This window comes from Phyllobates terribilis, unplaced genomic scaffold (genome assembly GCF_046119375.1).
Source record: "Phyllobates terribilis strain yellow unplaced genomic scaffold, ASM4611937v1 Scaffold_11__3_contigs__length_659146591, whole genome shotgun sequence".
Classification (NCBI taxonomy): Eukaryota; Metazoa; Chordata; class Amphibia; order Anura; family Dendrobatidae; genus Phyllobates; species Phyllobates terribilis.
This window is the reverse complement of record NW_027362771.1, coordinates 527,482,099-527,507,498: the sequence shown is the minus strand read 5'-3', so window position 1 is coordinate 527,507,498 and position 25,400 is coordinate 527,482,099. Positions and strand designations below refer to the sequence as shown.

Genomic DNA, 25,400 nt, shown 5'->3' with positions numbered 1-25,400 from the left:
TGGTAGCCCACTTGAAACACTCTTCCAATTGGATGTACAACCATTTATTACCATTCTTGTATGATCACTGAGCCAGTTATGAATCCACCTAACCGTAGCCTTGTCAATTCCATAATTGGTTATTTTTTCAATAAGTATAGTATGAAATACTTTATCAAATGCTTTGCTGAAGTCGAGATATACTATATCTACCGCATTTCCCTGATCTACCCAGTCAGTGATTCCATCATAGAAGGAAATTAGATTAGTCTGGCATGACTTGTTTGTACAAACCCATGCTGTCTCTGGTTAAACTTCACTGATATATTCCACCATGAGCCCATACATTATGATGTCTTCACTAATATATACCACCAGCAGAGAAACATACACACAGACACACAAATAATGAAGGACTTACCACCAGACTATCTCCTCTTCAGTTCTTCCGACTCCCACAGAGTTCAGGAACTGTGTGGTGACATCATGGTCACATGACCAGTCCCATGATCGTGATGTCACCAAAGGTCCTGGAGCAGTCTCCATATCGGAAGCTACATTGATAACTACTTTCAGTGTAGCTCCTGCTGTAGACGTTGGGGGCTCCCAGTTCCCTTTCCCACAACGCCAGCCCTGTGAATAGTCACATTTTTACTTTGGACTGTAGGGTTGCTTTAACTTACTAGATTCCTTGAGATCATCAAAATACCTAATTTGAAAAATTAAGCGGTAGCAAAAAAAACAAAATAGAATTTGCCACATGAAGTAATTCCCATTTCTATAATTTTACAGCAAACCCCCCCCCCAAAAAAAAGAAGAGAAGAGTATAACACAACTATGACTGTGCATGCTTTTCATTGTTGAGCTGAAAGTTAACAAGTGAAATAAAATATATATTTTTTTAGAAGTCTTTGATGCCACTTATTACAAATGCCTGCAAACTTGCCGCAAGTCGCAGAACCTAGTGGCTGGTGAAATTGGCATGGAGGGAGATATAACTCTGTAGAAGCAGCATTTTGGCTTAAAGCCAGCTTTGATAACTTGGGTACCAATTTAACACGTGGGTTAAAATCCACCCAGTTTTATGAACCTGATTCCCAACAGGTAATTTTATACATTATTTCCATTGGTGACGCTTTGCAGGGAAGCTTTAGACACTTCAGTGCTGACCGTGGAGAGCGGGAAACTCTCATATTTGTCCTGACTCCCTGCGCACCGGCAGCGGAGTAGTAAGGTCTTTACCTCTTTTTGGAAGTTGCTATTTAAGAAACCATACATGACAGGGTTGACACATGTAGACGCCATGGCTGACAGGTGGCAGAGAGAAAATATGAGATCGTGATAACAGGTAGAAATACGCTTATGGTCCCAGTCAAAGAGGGCATTGAAAACAGTGAGAGGCAGCCAACAAAGAGCAAAGGCTACGACAATGGAAAGTAACATGATGTTAACCCTCCGATGACCTCCCTTCCGTCCTCCAGAGTCTCCCCCTCCTGCTCTCTCCACCACATCCCTTCTTCTCCGTAAGCGTAGAAATATACGGAGGTAACACAAAAGAATAAGGAGCAAGGGTAGGCAGTACTGGAAGAGCAGGAGGCAGGTGGTATAAGCCAGACGGTGTGGTTCAGATGGCCAGTTATCAATACACACAAAATGGTCAGTGTAAGGGTCAAAAGGTAACGAGAGGTTCTGAAATGGTTGATTGGTTAGGATACTAAAGGAAAGGAATGGAAGGGAAATGAAACATGACACTGCCCAAGTTACTGCCACAGCAAGATAAGCGTGCCATGGCAAAGGTTTCCAACCAGTGGGATGAATTATGAGCTGATGTCGTTCCAAAGCAATGAGGACTAATGATAATACAGAGACGGTGACGGAGATACACTGCACAAATGGTGTCACTTTGCAGAGTGCCTCACCCAGGATCCAGCGGTTCATCAGAGTATAGATTACAGTGACGGGCACGCACACCAAAGCCATGAGGATATCAGAGAAGGACAGATTGGCAATAAAAATATTGGTGACATTCCGCATCTCCCGTTGGCGAGCAATAACAAACACCAGGCATGAGTTTCCAATGAGTCCCACTGCTATGAGGGCACTGTAGGCTATAACCAAGAAGGTTACATTGCCAACAGAGTCTACACAAGAGGCTTCTCCTTCCCAGTTGGGACCTAGATATCCAGTCAAGTTTATGGTAAAAAGATGTAGGTAATCCTCCATTTTCTTATGCTGTGGTGTTCCTAAGGACACACCTGTGAAGCACAAACATATTGCTGAGTATATACATGGGCATTTGGCTTCCAGCAAAACAAAGTCAATAAAAGAACACTAAAATATAGAAAATGCATTAAAGCATTACAAAAATCCCAGCAATTTTCCCTTTAGTATCTTCCTCACTTTTAATTATACTTTGCCTATTATTGTCCTAGGAGATTGTTACTTTTACTCTTTCCTCTCTGTGAACTCAGTGGAGACCTGTTTGTGCCAATGTCCAAAAAAAGGAGAATGGCTGTCAACAGAAGTGCTGCCGAGACTGAAGATGAAGTTCAAGGTCTTTATGATTATTAGGAGAAGGTGTTTTGAGACCAATCTGATCCTCAAATCCATCAGAACAATATCAAAATGTGTTGTCCTAATCATCATGATGAAGTCCATGAACTTCATCTTCAGTCCCGGGAGCACTTATGATGACAGACGTTCTCCTTTTTTGGACATTGCCATTTTCTACTCTGGATCACTGGTGCCCACTGAGGGATCTATAGCAATACTATTCCACCTGCACACTGAACACTTGTATGTATACAACCCTACTATCGGATTTCTCAGGTAGGTTTCACAGGCTCTATGGAACCCTATTATTTTTGCGTATAGGGTTAAGAACTTACCTGAATGTAGTTGCTTATTATTTAGCAGGTAATAACTACCTGTCTGTTATTTCTTAGCCCCATACAGAAAATTAATAGACGTCCTGGATAACCTCTTTAACTATTATTCAATTAAAATAATTAATCCCCCCCAAAAAAATTCTATTAAATTTTTTTCCTGCGACCTGCTCTTCTTCGGCCTAGCTATAAAAAAACATCAGTCTCGACAACCCCAATGCTGTCAACACCATGGTCAATATTGCAGGAGTTATTCAGAGGTTCACAGGTTGAACACAGGCCAATAACCAACTTGAGTATTACTGGGCAAGTGTGAACGCTAATGTCATTATTAATAAGACGGGCAGAGGGGAGAGTGCTGAAAAGCTACGAGAGAAGAGGTTGGTGGTTATTTAAGTGCCCGAATATTTATTTTTATCAATCAGTCTGGTTAAATAGGTTGTGAAACAGACCCAGAGGCAAGAAATGGGATCCAAAGTCTACTGGAATTGGTTTGCCTAAAGTTGGAACTTCAGAGTCAAGTGTTGGTCAGACTGGCTGGTCTACCCTTTATGGCAAAATATATCATAAAAACTATTTCATTTTTTTTTTGGGGGGGGGGGGACTTCATGGCTTGTTATAAAACTACATGCATTGTGTAGAATTTCCATACAGTATGTGTGTTTCAGGAACACTGGGATTGTGGTCTCCTAATGGTCTTTGTTTACATTCCTGCAGCTTTGGCATGTAGTAATGGAAAGTGACCCTTGCAGCCAGTCACTAGCCACAGTGGTTACTTATTGACATTAACAAAACATCCAGACGGACGGACTACACCTCAACAAACCCGGGAAACACACATTCGCCAGGAGACTCGCAACACTCATCAGGAGGGCGTTAAACTAGAAGAAGAGGGGATGGGAAGAAAAACGTCAGACACGAACATGCAACCAGAGAACATACTAATGAAAGATATGAAGTGCGACAAAGAAGGTCCAAGACAAGATACTTGGAAGGGAGGTAAGAAAATTTCTAATACAATCCACAGGGAGAAGATTGGAACAAAACAAAATCGTGTAAACTGCGTGCTAGCAAATGCCAGAAGCCTGACAAACAAGATGGATGAACTGGAAGCAGAAATATCTACAGGTAACTATGACATAGTGGGAATAACCGAGACATGGTTAGATGAAAGCTATGACTGGGCAGTTAACTTACAGGGTTACAGTCTGTTTAGAAGGGATCGAAGAAGTCGGAAAGGGGGTGGAGTCTGTCTATATGTAAAGACGTGTCTAAAGCCTACAATACGGGAGGATGTATGGGAGGGAAATGAGGAGGTCGAGTCCTTATGGGTGGAGATACATGGGGCAAAAAACAATAATAAAATTATCATAGGAGTCTGTTATAAACCACCAAATATAGCAGAAGCCACGGAAAGTCTATTAATGAGACAAATAGACGAAGTAGCAAAAAATAACGAGGTGATTATTATGGGGGACTTCAACTACCCCGATATAGACTGGGAAACCGAAAGCTGTAGATCTCAGAAAGGAAACAGGTTTCTATCAATTATCAAAGACAATTATTTGTCACAACTTGTGCAGGAACCAACTAGAGGGACGGCCCTTTTAGACTTAATATTAACTAACAGGCCAGACAGAATAACTGAGGTGCAGGTCGGGGGGCACCTGGGAAATAGTGACCACAACATTATACAATTCCACATGTGCTTCAGTAGGGTGCCCAGCAAGGGAGTCACAAAAACACTGAACTTCAGGATGGCAAAGTTTGATCAGCTAAGAGATGCCCTTCACCTTATAGACTGGGATAGTATCTTTAGTAATAGGAGCACGGAGAGAAAATGGGAAATTTTCAAAACAGTCGTACATAGTCACTGTAGAAGGTACATACCTTATGGGAATAAAAGGGCTAGGAATAGGAGGAAGCCAATGTGGCTAAATAAGGAAGTCAAGAGGGCAATGAAAAACAAAAAAAGGGCTTTCGGTAAACTTAAACAAGAAGGCAGCGAGGAAGCGCTAATATCTTATAGGGAAAAAAACAAAATCTGTAAGAAACAAATAAGAATAGCAAAAGAGGAGACAGAGAGACTAATTGCCAAGGAAAGTAAAACGAATCCCAAACTGTTCTTTAACTATATAAACAGTAAAAGGATTAAAACTGATGGCGTTGGGCCATTGAAAAATAACCTGGGTAAAATCATAGAGGGCGATGAGGGTAAAGCAAACCTACTCAATAGCTTCTTCTCCACTGTTTTCACAAAAGAAAACAATTTATCGGAGGAAATGCAGAGTGATAAAGTAAACCCTCCGCTAAATATCACCCACCTAACCCAGGAGGAAGTTCAGAAACGCCTAAATAATATCAAAATAGACAAGTCACCAGGCCCAGATGACATACACCCCCGGGTACTAAAAGAATTAAGTAATGTGATAGACAGACCGCTGTATCTTATATTCAAGCACTCTTTATGGACAGGGACTGTCCCACTAGACTGGCGCCAAGCAAATGTGGTACCAATATTCAAAAAGGGGTCTAAAAGTGACCCTGGGAACTATAGACCAGTCAGCTTAACGTCTGTTGTGGGTAAATTGTTTGAAGGATTTCTTAGAGATGCTATTGTAGAATATCTTAATGATAATAACTGTCTAACTCCATATCAACATGGATTCATGAGGGATCGCTCCTGCCAAACAAACCTGATCGCCTTCTACGAGGAGGTGAGCTCACAGCTGGACCGGGGAGAGTCAGTGGATGTTGTATACCTTGACTTCTCCAAAGCGTTTGATACCGTGCCACACAAAAGGTTGGTATATAAAATGAGAATGCTTGGTCTGGGGGATAATGTGTGCAAGTGGGTAAATAGCTGGCTGAGTGATAGAAAGCAGAGGGTGGTTATCAATGGAGTAAGCTCAGGGGGTGTCAGGGTTACTAGCGGGGTGCCTCAAGGGTCTGTCTTGGGCCCTATATTTAATATATTTATTAATGATCTAGTGGAAGGGTTGCATAGTAAAATAGCAATATTTGCAGATGATACTAAACTTTGTAAAGTAGTTAATACAGATGAGGACAGGGCACAGCTACAGGAGGATTTGGATAAATTGGGGAGTTGGGCTAAAAAATGGCAAATGGGGTTCAATGCCGATAAATGTAAGGTCATGCACATGGGAAAGAAAAACAGCAGTCACCCATACATATTAAATGGGAAACCGTTGGGGAAATCTGACATGGAGAAGGACCTGGGCGTCTTGGTTAATAGCAAATTAAATTGGAGTGCCCAGTGTCAGGCAGCAGCTGCGAAGGCAGATAGAGTCATGGCATGCATCAGAAGAGGAATAGGGGCATATGATGAGAACATTGTTCTTCCTCTGTATAAAGCGCTGGTAAGGCCGCACTTAGAATATTGTGCACAGTTCTGGGCTCCGGTGCTCAGGAAAGACATATTGGAGCTAGAGAGGGTACAAAGGAGGGCGACTAAGGTAATAAAGGGAATGGAGGGACTAGAATACCCAGAGAGGTTGTCAAAATTAGGCCTATTTACATTGGAAAAGAGAAGGCTTAGGGGAGACCTCATAAACATGTATAAATACATCAGGGGGCAGTACAGAGATCTCTCCCATGACCTGTTTATACGAAGGATGGTGACAAAGACGAGGGGGCACACTATGCGTCTGGAGGAAAGGAGGTTCCTGCACCTGCATAGAAGGGGATTCTTTACGGTCAGAGCCGTGAGACTCTGGAACTCTCTGGGAGAGGAAGTGGTGATGTCCAACTCACTTAAAGAGTTCAAGAGAGGCCTGGACACCTTTCTTGAGAACAATAAAATTACATTTTATGCTTAGTTAATTAATCCAGGGATTTAATCTGACTGCCAGATTGGAGTCGGGAAGTGAATTTTTCCTCAATGATGTAAATTGGCCTATACCGCATGGTATAGGAATAGCGGAATAGCTGCAGTGCACAAGAAATAGGCTGAACTGGATGGACGCTTGTCTTTTTTCGGCCTTATAAACTATGTAATAACTATGTAATCCAATGATTGACTGCATCGGTCAGATATTGGTAACACTCGGCACAACTGCAGTGATGCAAACAAAGGTCGATAGGAGTACACAGGTTTATTCGAAAGGATCTTCTTTGTGAATTAAATATTGGGCCTAAGGATCAATCAAAAAACAATATATCTATCTTACCATTCTATTAACTTCTTAAAGGGGTTTTCCAAGACTTAAAGTGAACCTGTCACCAAGAAAATGCAATGCGATCTGCGGGCACCATGTTATAGAGAAGGAGGAGATGAGCGGAATGATATGTGATTTTGTGAGAAAAGATTCAGTATAACCTGTGATTTATTCATTTATACCTCAGCTCTTTCTGGGGTTTCCGGTCCAGTGGGCGGTCCTATCAGTGACTGACAGTTCTTTCTGTATGCACACTTATATAAAGATAGCTGTCAGCTATTGATAGCCCCGCCCACTGGACCAAATATTCCAGAAAGGGCAGAGGAGTAAATGATGAACATACAGGTTATACCTAGTCTTTTCTCACAACAATGTACATCAATCTGCTGAGCCCCCCACCACCTCCCCCCCCCCTCGCTTTATAACATTATGCCTGCAGATTAAACTGCATTTTCATGGTGACAGGTTTCCTTTAAATATTGATGACCTTTCCCACAAATAGGTCATTAATATCAGATGGGTGGTGGTCCAACACCTGGTAACGCCACTGATCAGATGTTTGAAGCTTCCAATGATGTACACAGTGTGCAGAACTGGAACAGCACAGCTGCGTACACTGTGTGGTGGCCATTCTTGGGTACTGCAGCTCATATCTCATTAACAGTCACTGCACAGTGTACAGAGACTTGCTGTTCCAGCACTGTACACTGTATATCTAGCCGGCTAGAGTTGATGATTGGGGGGGTGACGGGTATCACATTCTTGCACATCTGATTTTCATGAGCGTTCCCAAGTCCTGGACAACCCTTATAAAATAATAAAATGAACAAACTTACCAAATAGTTAAGAGTTAATCTGGACTGAATCATTATATGACCTGATGTTGCTCAAGAGAAGATTCCTATAAGAAAAGAAGGCATGACTTTAGACAGAGAAAGTTGTACAGAAAATTAAAGGGGTTTTCCTGTACACAGTGTACAGAATATCACCTGCCCACAGGATGGGTTATAAATATATGTGCGCATGTGGCAGTGCGCATGTGCAACTACTGCATTCACTGTCTATAGGAGCGGTGGTCGCTCATGCTCACTACACCGGAGTGGTCATACATTTATCATCTATCCTGATAAATGTTTTTATGGGACAACCTCTTAGTCTTGAAAAATACTTTCTTTTAGACTAAAATCCCACCCCCTCCCCCCCAAAAAAAACTCAAAAACAAACATATTATGATTATATGAATTATATTAATCAGTTACCTAAAACTATATTATTATATTTAAGATATCAACAGAAAATCATTTTTAATATTTTAGTTTATTATGTTATCTATTGTTTTATATATAAAGAATTTTATATTTATCATATACTCTATATTTATTATATTCTATGCAGTTTATTATATATATTGATTGGTCTTTTGCAGCATGAGATGTATTATGTGTAGCGTTTAGGTGATTAGATGCATTAGCCTTAGTATTTCGTTTTTACATAACGACCTGCGGAGGCCTACAAGTCTATGAGTTGTGCGGAGGACTATAAGTCTATGAGTTGTGCGGAGGACTATAAGACTATGAGTTGTGCGGAGGCCTATAAGTCTATGAGTTGTGCGGAGGACTATAAGTCTATGAGTTGTGCGGTGGCCTATAAGTCTATGAGTTGTGCGGAGACCTATAAGTCTATGAGTTGTGCGGAGGCCTATAAGTCTATGAGTTGTGCGGAGACCTATAAGTCTATGAGTTGTGCGGAGGCCTATAAGTCTATGAGTTGTGCGGAGACCTATAAGTTTATGTGTTGTGCAGAGGCCTATAAGTCTATGGGGCGCTACGCCACCTTTCTATGTATCTCATATCATACAGGCTTTCTTCCTTGTCAACCTGAAAGAAAAATAAATGGCATTCTCTATACGACACTGTATTGCAGAGGTTCTCTCCCCTGTACACAGCGGCATTCCTATCAGTCGTTCTAGGTCAGAATATGGGAATGTTACTGCAGTATGATAGTACCAAAAGGGGGCTGTACAGTATGTAACCCCCTCTGTACAGTGTCCATGAATAATGCTCTGCCGTGTGCAAATTACCTTACTGGTAAATATCGATACACAGCATACATGCAACGGGCCTTCATAACATAGGCAGCCACAGATGCCACTGATGCACAGTACCGCACCCATGGACTATACTCTAAGGCAGGAGTGAGCAATTAATTTTCCCGAGAGCCACTGTTGTGGAGGTCCGAACCAATAGTCTTAAATTAATTTTGCTCAATATTTATATTAACATATTAATTACAATTCTAATTATTATGTTATATTTATATTATCACTTAATATTGAGCAGAACTAAGTATGCTGACATCCCCCTATATAAAGCAAGAGCCCCCACACAGCCCCCTTTATACAGCATGAACTCCCACACAACCTTCTATATGCAGCATGAGCCCCAAACAGCCCCCTTATATACTGCATGAGCACCACATAGCCTCCCTATATACAGCATGAGCCCCCACACAGCATCCCTATATACAGCATGAGCCCCCACATAGCTTCCCTATATACAGCATGAGCCCCCACACAGCTTCCCTATATACAGCATGAGCCCCCACATAGCTTCCCTATATACAGCATGAGCCCCCACTCAGCTTCCCTATATACAGCATGAGCCCCCACATAGCTTCCCTATATGCCGCATGAGCCTCCAGACAGCCCACTATATACAGCATGAGCCCCCACATAGCTTCCCTATATGCCGCATGAGCCTCCAGACAGCCCACTATATACAGCATGAGCCCCCACATACCTTCCCTATATACAGCTTGAGCCCCCACATAGCTTCCCTATATACAGCATGAGCCCACACATAGCCTCGCTATATACAGCATAAACATCTCATACACATTTAAAAAACAAAAAAAAACTCCCCCTCTGCTCTTCTCCTGTCTCCTGTGCACTAACTCCCAGCAGCCGCAGAGCGATGAAGTGACGTCATCGCGTATGCTGTCACACATGCTGATTGGTGTAAGAAGGAGCTGGCGGCCCTATCCTGCAACAATGTATTCACTGCTGTCTGTATCCCGAGGATGCGGATAGTGGTGACAGTGGGAAGCGGGGGATGGGCAAGGGCAGAGTGCGGCCCACGGATTGCATTTTGCCCAGCTCTGCTGTAAAGCTATGTGCAGATGGTTTCTTTTAGATTCCACTGGTTGTTTTTTGCAGTGGTTCTTACAGCTGCTCCACCACCTGCGTATTTTACTCTATACTATGACGCAGGGACGGACATCTCATTGGTGCAACCTGTGCAACAGAGACCCAATAAGTAAGGGGGCCCACTACTACCTCCAAAGCCGGTGAATTGCGCATTATGATGAGCTATTGGACTGCAAAAGGCCCATTTATTGCTCTTGCACAGGTGCCCTCTTCTGTCTATGTCCGCCAGTGCTGTGTAGTATATAAAGAAGAATGAGCATGTGACTTATTTTAACCTCTCTAGGATTTCTGAACCCTAAGGGCTCATGCAGACGTCCGTGCAAATTGGTCAGAGCACAAACCGCAATGCATGGACTGGCCGCGGCTCTCTTGATCCATATGTCTATGAAGCCGTTATGCTCGGGTCGGGAGAGCCGCTGCCAGTCCGTGCATTACGGTTTGTGCTCGGACCAATTTGCACGGATGTCAGCATGAGCCCTAAAAGAAGTGTCATAAGACTGAACATGTGCACACCAATATCGTTTTGACATTGTTGTGCATTACGTTAATTTTATTGGGCGTTCTTGAAGTGCTTTTTCAGGCTTATCCCAGGCAGAATCCCCCAGAAAAAGACATTGTGTGCAAATACCGTAAATAAAGTTTTATAAATCCCTTTGATGTTATAATCCATTAAGGGGATTTTATATAAAGTTATTTATTTTTTATTTTTAATAAATCTTGCAAAAGACACCAACTTGTACCAGTTGCTCATACATCTTTTATAACTTTCAGACATGTAGATGATAATCACTGTTTATGTATGCAAGAATGGATAGTAAGATTGCATAGAACATGGAGGACCTCATGTATAAAAAACCAGCATAGACAAAAGTGGAACAGTCGTCAGATCCTTCCGCTCATTAACTTAAAACTGGTGAATACTTGCTGTGGCCGTTACATCTGGAAAATCCACAGTGAAATCTTCAGCATTTTTTAAATTCTTTTGCTAAAATATTGTGGATTTGCCGCACATTTCAGCCTTTGCATTGCAATAGGTAAAATCTATGGTGATTTCTGCAGCTTTAAGCGACACGCTGCTCCAGTCACTATACATATTGGATCACGGATGAGAATATGTGAAAAAAATCCAAAATGTTACTACTGTAATATGCAAAAAACCTAAAGGGATGAACTGGAATATAAGTTGGATACAGAGAACCTCCTGATTTTACATACTGTGAATTTTGAAGATACCTCTTCATATAGATGAGAAAGAGATAGACACAGATTCACTAATGACATGATGTAAAGAAAATAGACATTTCCACAGTTTCTCAGTTTAAGGCCTCATTCACACATCAGTTTTTCACGTACGAGTGATAACCATGTTTTTCATGGATTGCAGTCATACCTGTGATAGTCTATGGGGCTGTTCACATATCAGTGATTTTTTGCGAATTGAGTGGTCCGGGTAAAATCGCGGAGACATGTCCGAGTGTCAGATCAAACTGTGCAATGAAAGTCTCTTGGTCTGCAGTCCATTTTTCACTGACAGGAGAAGGTTGAGAAACTTTTTTTTTTCTCGTCAGTGAAAAAAACTGCTGAAATTTTCAGCAAACTCTGATGAACATTACTGATGAAACTCGGTCCTTTTTTCTCGTACGTCTGAATGGGGCCTAAGGATGGGTTCGGATGAGCTTCGGAAAAATTGTTCAACTTTCATCCAGAAGACGCAGATGATTTTCTTCTGTATTTTTATCCGTATTTCGTCCATGCGCCATCCCGGTGTCCGTTTTTTACCCCCGTGTCGTATACATATTTATACATCAGCAGTTGAATGCCGGGTCAGTTAATGGGATTAAAATCGACTGATTTTCACACAGAAAACCCCAGTGATTTTCATCCATACTATCATCTGTGTCGCCGTATTTTACATCCATGTGACATACATTTTTATACATCAACAGTTAAAAATGTCCATGATAAAATACAGTTTCCTATGTTAATGGCGATGTATCTGTAAGAATCGGATGCTATATGGATGTTCCGTGTGGGATACGTGGGGGTTTTTTTTGCGCACCCATAGACTTGTATAGGGAGTCACATTTGATACACGTGAATAGTGCATGCTGCAAATATTTACATATAGATACAAGTCCGTGTGAACAATCTGTCATCTGAAAAGTCCTATTGAATTACAGTACATTGGTCAGCGTGTTATCAGATTTTACCCTCGGACAGTGCACGTCCATATAATACTAAGGCCCTAAGGCCTCATTCAGATGTCCGTGATTTTTCTGGTTGTGCAAAAAACATTCAGATTTTTCATCAGTGTTTTTGATCTGATTTTTATCAGTGTTTGGTCAGTGTTTCAGTTTTTACGATCAGTGTTTTATCAATGATTTTCTCAAAAAAGTAAATATATAACCTGCAAAACTTCTATCCGTTACGATGTTAATCACAGACAGCACACGGATTGTACACGGACTGAACGGATATGTCTCCGTGATTTCTTTGTGGACACACAGTCTGCAAAAAACTGTACAAACATGTAAACATCTCCATAGATTAGAATGGGAACATGTTCTGTCTGTGAAGAAAGTTTAGAACACTTTTGTGAAAAACGGCAGAAATCCCTTAACCTTTTTCTTCTGGGGCCTTACCAAACAGAACGTGCCGAGCCTTCCAAATGGTGGAAGCTTAGTGAGGCTCCCATTAAGTACCTGAGTGTGGATTGCTGGCGTATCCTTAGGATATTCTATCAATGTTTGACCAGTGAGTGTCTGATGCCTGGGAACATGGCAGCGCCATTACTGGAGAAATTAGGGACAAGGTCTAGATTAAGGGCACAGTCAGACAGCCATATAACATGGACGATCACATCGCAATGCTCGGACTGGCTGGCGGCTCTCCTGACCCGAGCCTGACAGCATGTATTTCTATGCAGCTGTCACGCTCAGGTCAGGAGAGCCACCAGCCAGTCCGAGCATTGTGATCCGATCATCATCCATGTTATATGGCCGTCTGACTGTGGCCTAAGCCTGACGACTCATAAGGGGAAGCAGGTAAATGACTGGGTCTGTTGTATTACATTGCTGATAGAGGGTTTGTGGGGAAAAATTACAATGAGAAATTTTTAAGTTTAAAAATTACATTGAACTCGTGGTGGTGGGCACGTGGAAGTCTAGTGGGGGTGGGAAGCTGAGAAATTGCTCACCTAAGAATAGATGTTAGATAGGTGGAACGGTGGGAAAATGGGATTGGGAGATATGTGGAACAGGTGGAGTTAGGGTCTTTTATAGAGTGAAAAAACACAAAATTTGAGCTTGGTTAACATGGTATACATGCAGCACATAAATGCATGTTTCACAATGGCCATGAATCAGAAAAACCTACAAGAAGCAAAATGAACATAAACCCTGCAGTAAATAAATAAAAAGCAAAAGTGCATTTAAATAAAATAGGGTTCTTAGTAACAATATTTTGGATCAAAAATAGTATATAAGCCATCCCACCACGACAAGGTGAACCCGTTCGGGATAGTCCTACACTGTCTAATATTAAAAATCTTACCATGTGTCAAAGTTGACCTCAGTGTGTGAATAAGGGCAGACAAAGGACTGAGTCCCAAACTGTGAACGCCAGCCTAGGGAAGCTTTACATGTATTATCCAGCTCTAGGGAGGAAGGCCACATTCAGGTTTGCACAGAATGCAAAAAATACTATTTTTGATCAAAAATCTTGTTACTAAGAACCCTATTTTATTTAAATGCACTTGCTTTTTATTTATTTACAGCAGGGTTTATGTTTATTTTGCTTCTTGAAGGTTTTTCTTTATAATAGAGAAAAATACCATTTGGTAAGGAAAATTGTCATCCAACCCTCCATTGTGTTTATGTAGCGCAGATCTCATGTGAGGCCATACTTCTGATAAGAGGGGTTTCGGTGATGGACCACGGCAAGTTAGCTCTCGTTTTAGGGCACATGGGAGAACCTAGCTTACGGGAGGTCCCCGGGAGACATTGGGCTTGGGCAGTCACAAATGTTATAGAGACATGAAGGTCCAGTGACTGCATGGGTCAGGCAGTGATGGTAAGAGGCATGGCTGGCCTAAGCCTGGTATACAGGAGCAGCAATGCCTGAACGCCTTACACAATACTCAATGAAATAAATGGGTTTTTCGTGTAATGAAAGTGCTTGTTCCTCGATGTCAGACCCCGTCAATTAAACATTGATGGTCTAAGGTCTATCAATGTGCTGGGTCCTGGAGCAAGAGTTGCTCTTTGCCGTCACTTTCTGCTCAAACTAATAAATGACAGTTGTCCCGTCCAGGGACCCCCCTACTATTAGCTCAGTGTCCAATAAAAAAGGATTTTAAAATCAGACATCCCCACTATATCCCTGCATTTTAATTTGACATCCAGTTTGTGTTCTCTTAGTAGATATCTCCTGCGGATTGTATCGTCCTCCTGCCCTCGGTCTGTAGATACCTCTTCATAATCTGTGTGTTGCCTCCTGCATTAAACAGGTTATGTATGATGATCGGGCTCTCGCCCCCTCACGGTCACGCTCCAGTTTATAGTAATTAAATAATAACGATATAGGCTCCTTTTCCAGTGACTTGTTTGTGAATTTCCTAACATAATGTATTACTGCCTTCCAGATGGCCGATAGATCTGCTCAGTGCCACAAACTGTGCTGCAAATTTGCCTGCGCTGGGCTCTAATCTGCTCTCTCCAAACAAAAAATAAAATACATAATTAATGCAATCAGTAAAATATTTAGTAACGACACGGGATAAGAAATGGTATTTCACTCTGAGCTAAAGAAATCTTTTTTTAGCAAGTTCTATCTGATTTTAGAAAAGTCGGATGACAACTGATATGAGTACAATTATATTTACTACAGGGGTTGTCACTCAAGGTTTCTGAATGGCAATCTATAATTGCACAAATAGATCTGCATTTATCCATCAGTACACAATTTTGCAGATTTATGGGGGGGCATCAGTGTGTGTATGGGTTTTTCAGGGTTCTCCAGTTTCCTGCCACATATAACCAAGATATAACCAAGTTGTATGGCTGTTATCCTTATATTAAAGGGGTTTTCCTACTATAATAAGTAATTGCATACTCCCACCGATCATCTAAGGAATGAGCGCTCCCTTGCACTGGCTGCGCAAAGAAATGCTGCGTAGCCCTATTCACTTGTAATGATCCTGTGTTAGACCCCAAATGGACCTGTACGCTTGGGATCAGTGGGGGCCGCACTGTTATATCTTTGCATTATGTCATAAATTTGCAAAATGGGATTATCTAGAGATGAGCGAATCGATTCAATGCGCATCAAATTTTTGAGAATTCTATGCGAATTCAAGCAACTTACGGATTGCTTTGCGCAAATTGTCTAAAATGTCCATTTTACATATTGCATCAAATTGAATCACATGGCTTGCTTGTCATGTACAGATTAGCAATAGAGATAGTAAGAGGGCAGCATGGTGGTTCAGTGGTTAGCACTGCAGCCTTGCAGTTCTGGGGTCCTAGGTTTAAATCCCACCAAAGACAACATCTGCAAGAAGTTTCTATTGTTCTCACCTGAGTTTGCATGGGTTTCCTCTGGGTTCTCTGGTTTCCTCCCACACTCCAAAGACATAGAGATTGGGAATCTAGATTGTGAGCCCCAATGGGGACAGTGATGATGTCTATGGAACTATATAAGCAAATAAAATAAAAAAAGCCATAAAACACTAATTAAACTATACAAATAGTGTGTGACAGTATAGCAATGAAGAAGCATACATGTTTTTCAGGGCAGTTAGAGTACTTTTGATTAACAATGCATCGATTTGTTGTGAATCGAATTTCCTGGAAAAAATCGGCAAATTTTGCAAATTAAAATTGCCAGAGACATGGTTTTGAGACTAGGGTCATTATATCAATGCGGTGACATTTCTTGGCTGGTTGGGGAATACTGATATGTAGCATACTGTATATGTCAGCAGTAGAGATGAGCGAACCCGAACTGTGAAGTCCGGGGTTCGTACCGGACACCCAGCTCCGGACTGAATGCCATACACAAACTTCTCCCGGAGGTCCATTTTAGTGTTCGGAATTCGGATGGAGAGAGATATTGATTCTGTTGGGGTATTCTGCTTGCTTTGGCAGCCCCCTAGCCATTACTAAGACCATTTTACAGCCCCAAAGTTTGAGTCCCCATTGACTTCTATGGGGTTCGGGTTCAAGTTCTGGTTCCCAAACCAAACTTTCAACTAAAATTCGGTCGAACCCGATGAACACAAACATCCACGGGTCCGCTCATACCTAGTCAGCAGGATTAGAAATACTTTATTCTTTAAAACATGTCACTCACTTGTCAAAGCGTCCTCCAAAGAATGTCCTGGTGGTGGAGATGTCAGGGGATACTACAGGATACGCCGCTGAGCGGGCCAGATTTAAAAGAAGAAACTGTTGCTGAAATTAGAAAAAAAAAGAACAAGATCCATAACCTGACAATATAGATATAGAAAACTCCTGTCTCTTATGTGGCCCATGGAATAGAGCAGGTAGCCCCCAATTAATGTCTCCCTTTAATTCTTTCCTTACTAACAAGGGAGGGGAGACTTGCCTGAGGTTCCTGCTATATGGCGATTTTCACTTACTTAGGTTAGAAAGGTGAGGGGTTGTTTTTTTAAATTCAGAGAGACTTCTTTGATATGTTACCATACTCCAAAGTATAACACTGTGCCGGTGAAAATATTTGCCTACCCCAATGCATCGTCCGGAATTAAAAAACAGACTTCCAGGAAGAATTGCCTAATTTACTGGGTTCAGCAAAAACCTTTCAGAAATCAAGAATTTTAGAAGGTTTATTGTGCCCCGTGGTTTTAGAGAACCAACGCATGGAGTTAGTGGAGAGCAAGTGTAAAGGGACAGAGAATCGCCACTGAGTGGTGTGACTTCAGTCAATGGCTATAGCCCCAAATTTGGTACTTTGGATGCTCCGCGGACCTGTCTTCTACTTGTTAACTTACAAAAGTTGGCAAGTATTCCTAAGATGATTGAGGGTGAGATTCTTCAGCTTTCGGGACATCCGTCAGCGAGTTTGTAACTCTTTTATCTGTATTTTCCTGAACCCATGCTGATTTATGACCACAAAGTAGAGCTGAACTTTGATGTGGTCATAAATTAGCTTAGAGGATCTCACAAAAGGATAGAAAGAAGACTTACAAATTCCCTGTCATAATGAGCTCATCAATGGATTCTCAGTTAAAGAGAACCTGTCATCAGGATTTTATACCCCAAGATAAGAGCATTTATGTAAAGGCGCTTTAACACTGAGTAAATCCTTACCTTTCTTGTAGAAACTCGGTTTGCTGTTTTGGAGAAATCCATAGTTGAAATTGTAGGCTAATGAGATGTAAGTGCAGTGGGTGGGGCAATGCACTTACAGAACTTCTGCCCTCTCTCCCTATTCCCCGCCCACTGCCTGCCTCCGGTCTATGACAGATAAAGCACTCAAAAATGAATGACCTGCCAGTTAAAGACAGGAGGCAGGGCGAGCACTATTTAGAGAGGTAGGAGAGCTGTAAGTGCATTCTCCCGCCCACTGCACTTGCATCTCATTAGCATACAATTGCAATTATGGATTTCTCTAAAACAGATTTCTACAAGAAATGTAAGGATTTAATCAGCATGAGAGCACCTTTATATACACGCCAATAGTTTGGGGAATAAAATCCTGATGACAGGTTGCCTTTAACTTAATCTGTAGCCAGTGATGTGCACGGAACAAAAAGTCTGAAAAAAAAAAAACAAAAGGTGCAAAAGTTTTAAGGAAAATCAATTGCAAAAAATATTTTTAGCACAAAATACATGCATTTAAGTAAAAAAAAAAATGTCCATATACTTTCAATTTATACCCTATTGTAGTAAGGCAGACATGTACAAGTATATATTGTTTCAGAGGAAAGAAAACAATATAATAAAGTATACTTTTCCCATTTTACCTGTCGATGAGAATGCTGGTCCGTTTATTTTAGGATATTATGAGTGCAGGCTGGATTTTATCAAATAAAATATAGGAAAGCTTAAAGGGGTATTCCAGTTTCAGGAAATAAATATTACTTTTTGTATATTGAAAAGTTGTACAATTTTCTTTATACTTACTGTATCATTTCTTCTGCTTTCTCAATGTTTGTTCTCTATTTACTTCTATTTGAAAGAAATCTGTCCTTTTGCTGTGATGGACACAGAGGTCCTTGGTTTGTCAGTTACCGTACAGTTATCAGAACTGTGTCTTGTAGTGAACCATGTACCTGTGTGTCCATCTCATGATCAGTGCAAAATATGATCCCCTGGAAAGGAACAATGCAGGTTCCGACTGAATGGTGGTAAGCGGAGATCAATAAGGAAGTGGGTGAAGAACATATACTGGAAAATAGTATAACTTTACATACAACAATATTTATATACTGAAAACAGAATTGCCCTTTAAGGAACATTTATACCTCCTAAATAATACACTATAATCAGATCAGAGTGTGATTATAGTGTAATCCAATTCTCTTGGATGGGGAGAAGATGGAGAAAAAAAAATGTCTCCATGTTCTCCATTTTGTTAATTCCCGGAAATTGGACTGCACTCAGATGTCATCCGAGTGCAGTCCAATGGTTTTCACATGCTCACTGACTTGCATGGCCAAGTGCGATCCAAACATTGGCTCAAACTCGGGCATGCAGTGATTTTTTCCTTGGACAAGAAAAAAATTGGACATGTGCCCGGCCCCATAGACTAACATTGGTCCGAGTGTGATCCCTTGTTTTGTCAGATTGCACTCGGACAGCAAATACGGTCGTCTGCACCTGCCCTAAAGGTGTTAAATACCATTACCGTCACAGTCTCTGGACACTTATCTTCTTACTGGGATACCCCTTTAAACAATGAATGACTATGACACTGTCCCACCTGAGAAATAGTGGAGCTGCCCAAAGATAAACTAAAGCAGTCCATACAAACAAGATAAAAGTCAGCCAAAACCGATGATTTTGTTAATTTCAGTTGGCCATCATTTATGCAATGACATAGTCTGCTATGCTGATGGCAGACTCCTCTCTGTGAAAGTGTGATCTGTCAGGTTGGAAAATGTGAAGCTCAATGTGAACGGCACGATCGGCCACAATCAGACAATCACTTGGGTCAAGCAAATGGCATAATGTTCTTTTAATAAGTGTTTCATCTCCCAGGTAAGTCTGGCAAGTTGATGGTCGGATCGTTCATTCAGACAGGACAAACATGTAACCGGACGGGTCAAAGACCTAAGGTACAACTCAAGTAAACCATGCCAGACCCCAATGAAGGACACGAGGTGTAGAGAGAGGAAAAATGTAGGTTCTTGCTGGAGATGATGTTGATAAGAATTGTAGTCCCTCTCTCCTTCATGTGGGGCGATTTGCTGCCCTAACACTATATGTAAATACCCTGGACCACGGCAAAGTGGCCCGCTGGCACCCATCACCCTGGCACATGGCCCGCCAACCCTCTCTTTACACTACTACGCCCCATAGGTTAGTGAAAGATACCATATTACATGTCCGGAGTCCACATGCTTGAGAAATAGTAATAATTTTGAGACTCACGGGACAGACACAGAGCAAGCGGAGAGTCACTTACGTGTCACTGGAGAGCATCAGCAGGTAGGTACCAAGTGTCCAGAGAAGATGGTGAGAAGCAGGAGAAAAAGAAGAAGGAGGAGAGAGCTGTCAGATGTCTTCACACTGGCTGTATGACTCCACTCTCTATCTCTTCTCCCTCCACCCCTTTAACGTTCCTCTCACCTCACTCTTTATCTTGTGCCTTATTTTATGGCTCCACCATAGTTCCCGCGTGCGAGCCTCATGCTTTCGTCCGTATTTCTCGCACCCTTTCCTCTCGCCTTGTTCCTCTTTCTGGATACCTGGTGTTGGCACTTTCTCTTTCACCTCTCCCGCTCTTTAGCCCCCTCTCTCCCGTCCATGCACTTGCATCGCTGTAGCGAGGGGGTCCGTGAAGAACGCTCAGGTGGGTGCTAAGCTTGTAGGGTTGCAGACCCCAATAGCCCCCCAACCCCCAGGAGATTTGGTTCACTAGAGAAAATCGGCGCAGCTTCTGCGGGAGAAATGAAGAGATCTCAGCAGACGGACAGACTCATTATGGGAAATCAGCTGCTGTTGCTAGGAAACCAAATTCTTTTTTATCTGGAATCTGCCAGCAACAGAAAACAAATTATTCCGAATCCTTCTCGCACCCCGCAGCCCAGCTCCTTCTGCTGTTCCTGGGCATGCACACACTGCTGCCCGTACACCCTCTGCTCCTCTAATGCATACATTACCCTGTCACAGCAACATCTGCTATTTCTGCTCCAACATTACGGGGTCTCTAGGATCTTGGCTATTTCTGTTCGCTCACTTCGATATTAATGAAATCTCTGGTATTTCTGTGCACTCACTGGAGCAGAATTCTTCATGCATAAAACACACTGAGACACGGAATAGCTGATTGCAGATAAAGGCCAAACTGCACTCACTGTTTTATATAACACATCTCCAGATGAGCCCCAAACCTAAAAACCTGGCAGTTCCCAAAAATCCATCTGTGGAAGTTGCCTATCATTTGTCCCATACAGGCGAGAGCGCAGCACCAGGCCAGGTACCGGTCAGGAGGCCCAATTTGGAATTGTGAGTTTTCAGATCATATCTTAGGTCTTAAAGTTCACAAAATGGTCAAAGAAGATTGGTATAGTCAGAGCTGCATTCACTATTCTGCCAGCTTCACTGCTGAAATCTGTCAGCATTCCGTGCATGCTCCATATCTGCATGGAGGTGATTTGCATTCTGGGCCATGATGGTACAGTAATCTAATGTATGATAATTAACTGCTCACTGTTAAGTCAGGTTCACATTACTCAACTGCAAGGACCGTGATGCATCAAGAAGAAAGCCGGCCATACACATGAGATAACCGTTAGCCAAATGTTCACTTGGCAGACGTACAGTGGGGAAAATAAGTATTTGATACACTGCCGATTTTGCAAGTTTTCCCACCTACAAAGAATGGAGAGGTCTGTAATTTTTATCGTAGGTTCACTTCACCTGTGAGAGACAGAATCTAAAAATAATAACCAGAAAATCACATTGTATGATTTTTAAATAAGTAAATCGCATTTTATTGCATGAAATACTGTAAGTATTTGATCACCTACCAACCAGCAAGAATTCTGGCTCTTACAGACCTGTTAGTTTTTCTTTAAGAAGCCCTCCTACTCTGCACTCATTACCTGTATTAATTGCACCTATTTGAACTCATTACCTGTATAAAAGACACAATCAATCACATAACAACCTCTCCACCATGGCCAAGACCAAAGAGCAGTGTAAGGACACCAAGGACAAAATTGTAGACCTGCACAAGGCTGGGATGAGCTACAGGACAATAGGCAAGCAGCTTGATGAGAAGGCAACAACTGTCGGCACAATTATTAGAAAATGGAAGCAACACAAGATGACTGTTAATCTTCCTCGGTCTGGGGCTCCATACAAGATATCGCTTTGTGGGGTAAGGATGCGACCCGCCCCCTGGGCCGTGGGGTACTCGGTAGCTGGGCCAGTCGATGCTAGGAGATATCACGGTGGCAGTGACCCGGTACGTGACCCTGGGTGGTCAATTAAAGGGGAATAAAGTAAATGGGGAATGAAGTTTTTAGAGATAATGTTCGTGACGCCACCTGTGGTATGCGGCTATATGGGGCCGCCGCTGCGGTACAGATCCTCTGGAGCTGATGGTGACGCAGCAGAGTTGGTTCAGCTTTCCACAGGCAGAGCTTAGCTCCAGGGCAGGATATAGTGATGCTATTAGGTACATTAGATGTTGTTGGTGCTGTGTAGTGCAGGGCTGGTGATGGCGCAGCAATAATTCTAGGACACAGTGGGGTGCAGTCTTCAAAGTTTTACGCACAGTTATCACGCTGCTCCTGGTTACAACTGCCAGATTATAACCACCCACGTTGTCCTGGGTTCACCAAGGAAGGGGTTCAGCAGCTCTCAAGTATTTCAGGAGTACTTAAACGGGACCCCGTTCTATGTTCCTTTCCCGGTCGTCTTCCTGCGCTGGCTCTCACCCTCCTGCCCTTCGCCTCACAATAAGTGTCCCAAGCCAGTAGCCTCGGATCTTGTCGGGCGACGTGCAGTCCCCTAGACCCTATGCGGCCACCTTTTTGGTGATGTAATTGTGGTAGTGGGCAGCTGCACCTTGAAAGTACAGTAGCCTCCGGTTATCTAGCTGAGCCTGATTCTTCTCCACTAGTTTAGGGGCCGGTCCCCTCTGCGGCCTGATCCCTCCACGTCCGTGTAGATTCTGGCGCACGGGTGGCTTCCGCACTCACTGTGCCCCTGGGATCCCCTCTGTTCTCTGTAGCCTTTCCTCTGCTCCTGTCCTCTCTCGCTCTTTCCTGGGCCTCTTAGACTAGGCCCGCTCTCCTCTCTCCTGAGCGGAGTTCCTTTAGAGCTCCCACTCCCCACTGTTTCTCCTCTGTACTGACCCTTACTGAACTCTTTCAAGATGGTTCCCCTCTTTCTTATAGTCCTACTGACAGTGCTCCCCTGATCTACTTCCTCCACCCACACCCACTACATGGTTCCCCCTCTCTTGGTTCCCCTCCTTCCAACCAGGGACAGGGCTCAGCATTGTACACGTGCATCTTGCCCCGCCTGCTGGTCTGGAATGGTGTAGTGTTGGATGCAGGTGGGTGGGTCCCGGGCAGTACTCCCTCCTTACCTGAGAGTGGGGTACCACACCTCTGGGTGAGATGCAGTACCTCTGTGGCAACTGAACCCGCAGGGGCGCCACAGATGCTTCTGAGAAAGGTCAGGAATCAGCCCAGAACTACACGGGAGGTCCTGGTCAATGACCTGAAAGGAGCTGGGACCACAGTCTAAAACATTACCATTAGTAACACACTACGCTGTCATGGATTAAAATTCTGCAGGGCACACAAGGTCCCTCTGCTCACACCAGCTCATGTACAGGCCCGTTTGAAGTTTGCCAATAACCATTTGGATGATCCAGAGGAGGCATGGGAGAAGGTCATGTGGTCAGATGAGACCAAAATAGAACTTTTTGGTATCAACTCCACTTGTGTTTGGAGGAAGAAGAAGGATGAGCACAACCCCAATAACATTGTCCCAACAGTGAAGCATGGCAGGAGAAACATCATACTTTGGGGGTGCTTTTCTGCAAAGGGGACAGGACGACTGCACTGTATTGAAGGGAGGATGGATGAGGTTATGTATCGTGAGATTTTGGCCAACAACCTCCTTCCCTCAGTAAGACTATTGAAGATGGGTGAGTCTGATTTTGGCCAACAACCTCCTTCCCTCAGTAAGAGCATTGAAGAAGGGTCATGGCTGAGTCTTCCAGCATCACAATGACCCAAAACACACAGCCAGGGCAATTAAGTAGTGGCTCAGTAAGAAGCCTAGCCAGTCTCCAGACCTGAACCCAATAGAAAATCTTTGGAGGGAGCTGAAACTCAATGTTGCCCAGCGACAGCCCCGAAACCTGAAAGATCTGGAGAAGATCTGTATGGAGGAGTGGGCCAAAATCCCTGCTGCAGTGTGTGCAAAGCTGGTCAAGAACTACAGGAAACGTCTGACCTCTGTAATTGCAAACAAAGGTTTCTGTACCATATATTGAGATGTTTTTCTATTGTATCAAATACTTAATTCATGCAATAAAGTGCAAATTAATTATGTAAAAATCATACAATGTGATTTTCTGGATTTTTTTTTTTGATTCTGTCTCTCACAGGTGAAGTGAACCTACGATAAAAATTACAGACCTCTCCATTCTTTGTAGGTGGGAAAACTTGCAAAATCGGCAGTGTATCAAATACTTATTTTCCCCACTGTATACCTAAATACTTAAACAGTAAAATCAACATTATTCGCAAAATAATCACCCAGGACAGGTAAACTGGGTTAATAAGGTTATTGAAAATAACATATTAATTATTCATTCACTGGGGATAATTTTACAAAAAGTGACTAACAGAAAAAAAGAGAAGAACAATAGAACAGTTCAAGTTACCATTACAATAAACCATTATAGAAGACATGGTAGAAACAGGATATAAGGGAAAAGATTCACTAACCCAAGGTCCCACCAATTTTGACGTGCTCAGACGACTGTCTTCTAATGTGTGTTGGAGCACTTGAAGGTCCACTGTCCTAGAAAGACCTGTTTTCCATCCTCCATGACTTCGATGGCGCATCAACAGCTACATATTACATTAAGGGCTCGTGGAGATGATGGAATTGTTGGTTAGAAAACATTGTATTGCACTTGGGCCAATATTAGTCTATGGGGCTGTGCACATGTCAGATTTATTCCTCGGACCGAGCCAAATCGCTGCATGGTCGAGTTTTATCGAGTTTTATCCAATAGTCAGATCGCATTCGGCCATGTAAGTCAATGAGTCAATGGAAAGCATCAGACTGCACTCGGATGACATCTGAGTGCAGTCCGATTTCCATGGACTGACAGAATGGAGAATATGGATAAGTTTTTTTTCTCCATCTTCTCCTCATCTGAGAGAATCGGATCACACTATAATCACACTCTGATCAGAGTGTGCACCTGCCCCTACTGTTACATTTAAATCCAGACATTCCTCCAGCAATGTAAGTAAATTGGGTACTGTATACCCCATTCCCACGCTTCTAAAAAAAAAAAAAAAAAATCAGAGCAGAATAATAAGCATAATGCAGATTTAAAAATCTATAGGATATTTATTATTCAATGGATTCCGGACAGAAAATACACAGATTAGCTCCGTTAGAATACTGTTGGACTAATGTGTGTGGGCTGATCTGCTGGAGAAATCCACAGTGGCTTTGCAAAGGGCAAATAAATTCTGTGTGACTATGGGCTGAGGGGTCTCTATGATTACATGTCAATTGTGTTAAATGAAAAGCAGCTGAATTGTGAATGCAGCTCTGCACTATGTTACAGTCTCTGGCTAGTGCAGACGTCCATGATTCTCTCATCCATCGATTATGCAAATGACACTCTGATCAGAGTGTAATCATAGTGTGATCTGATTCTCTCTGAGATAATCGGAGCACACTGTGAGGAGAAGAT

At 42.5% G+C, this 25,400-nt stretch overlaps 1 protein-coding gene across 1 annotated transcript; it reads right to left on the bottom strand.

The window, feature by feature from the left end:
* Positions 1 to 817: 817 nt before the first annotated feature.
* On the bottom strand, positions 818 to 20,667 carry LOC141166733 (neuropeptide Y receptor type 1-like). Its single transcript, XM_073653700.1, has 5 exons — positions 19,899 to 20,667; positions 16,599 to 16,699; positions 15,824 to 15,938; positions 7,879 to 7,943; positions 818 to 2,234 (listed from the first exon to the last, which is right to left on the bottom strand). Exon 5 carries the CDS (start codon positions 2,200 to 2,202, stop codon positions 1,090 to 1,092), a length of 1,113 nt encoding a protein of 370 aa, XP_073509801.1. The 5' UTR covers positions 2,203 to 2,234; positions 7,879 to 7,943; positions 15,824 to 15,938; positions 16,599 to 16,699; positions 19,899 to 20,667; the 3' UTR covers positions 818 to 1,089.
* Positions 20,668 to 25,400: the final 4,733 nt, after the last annotated feature.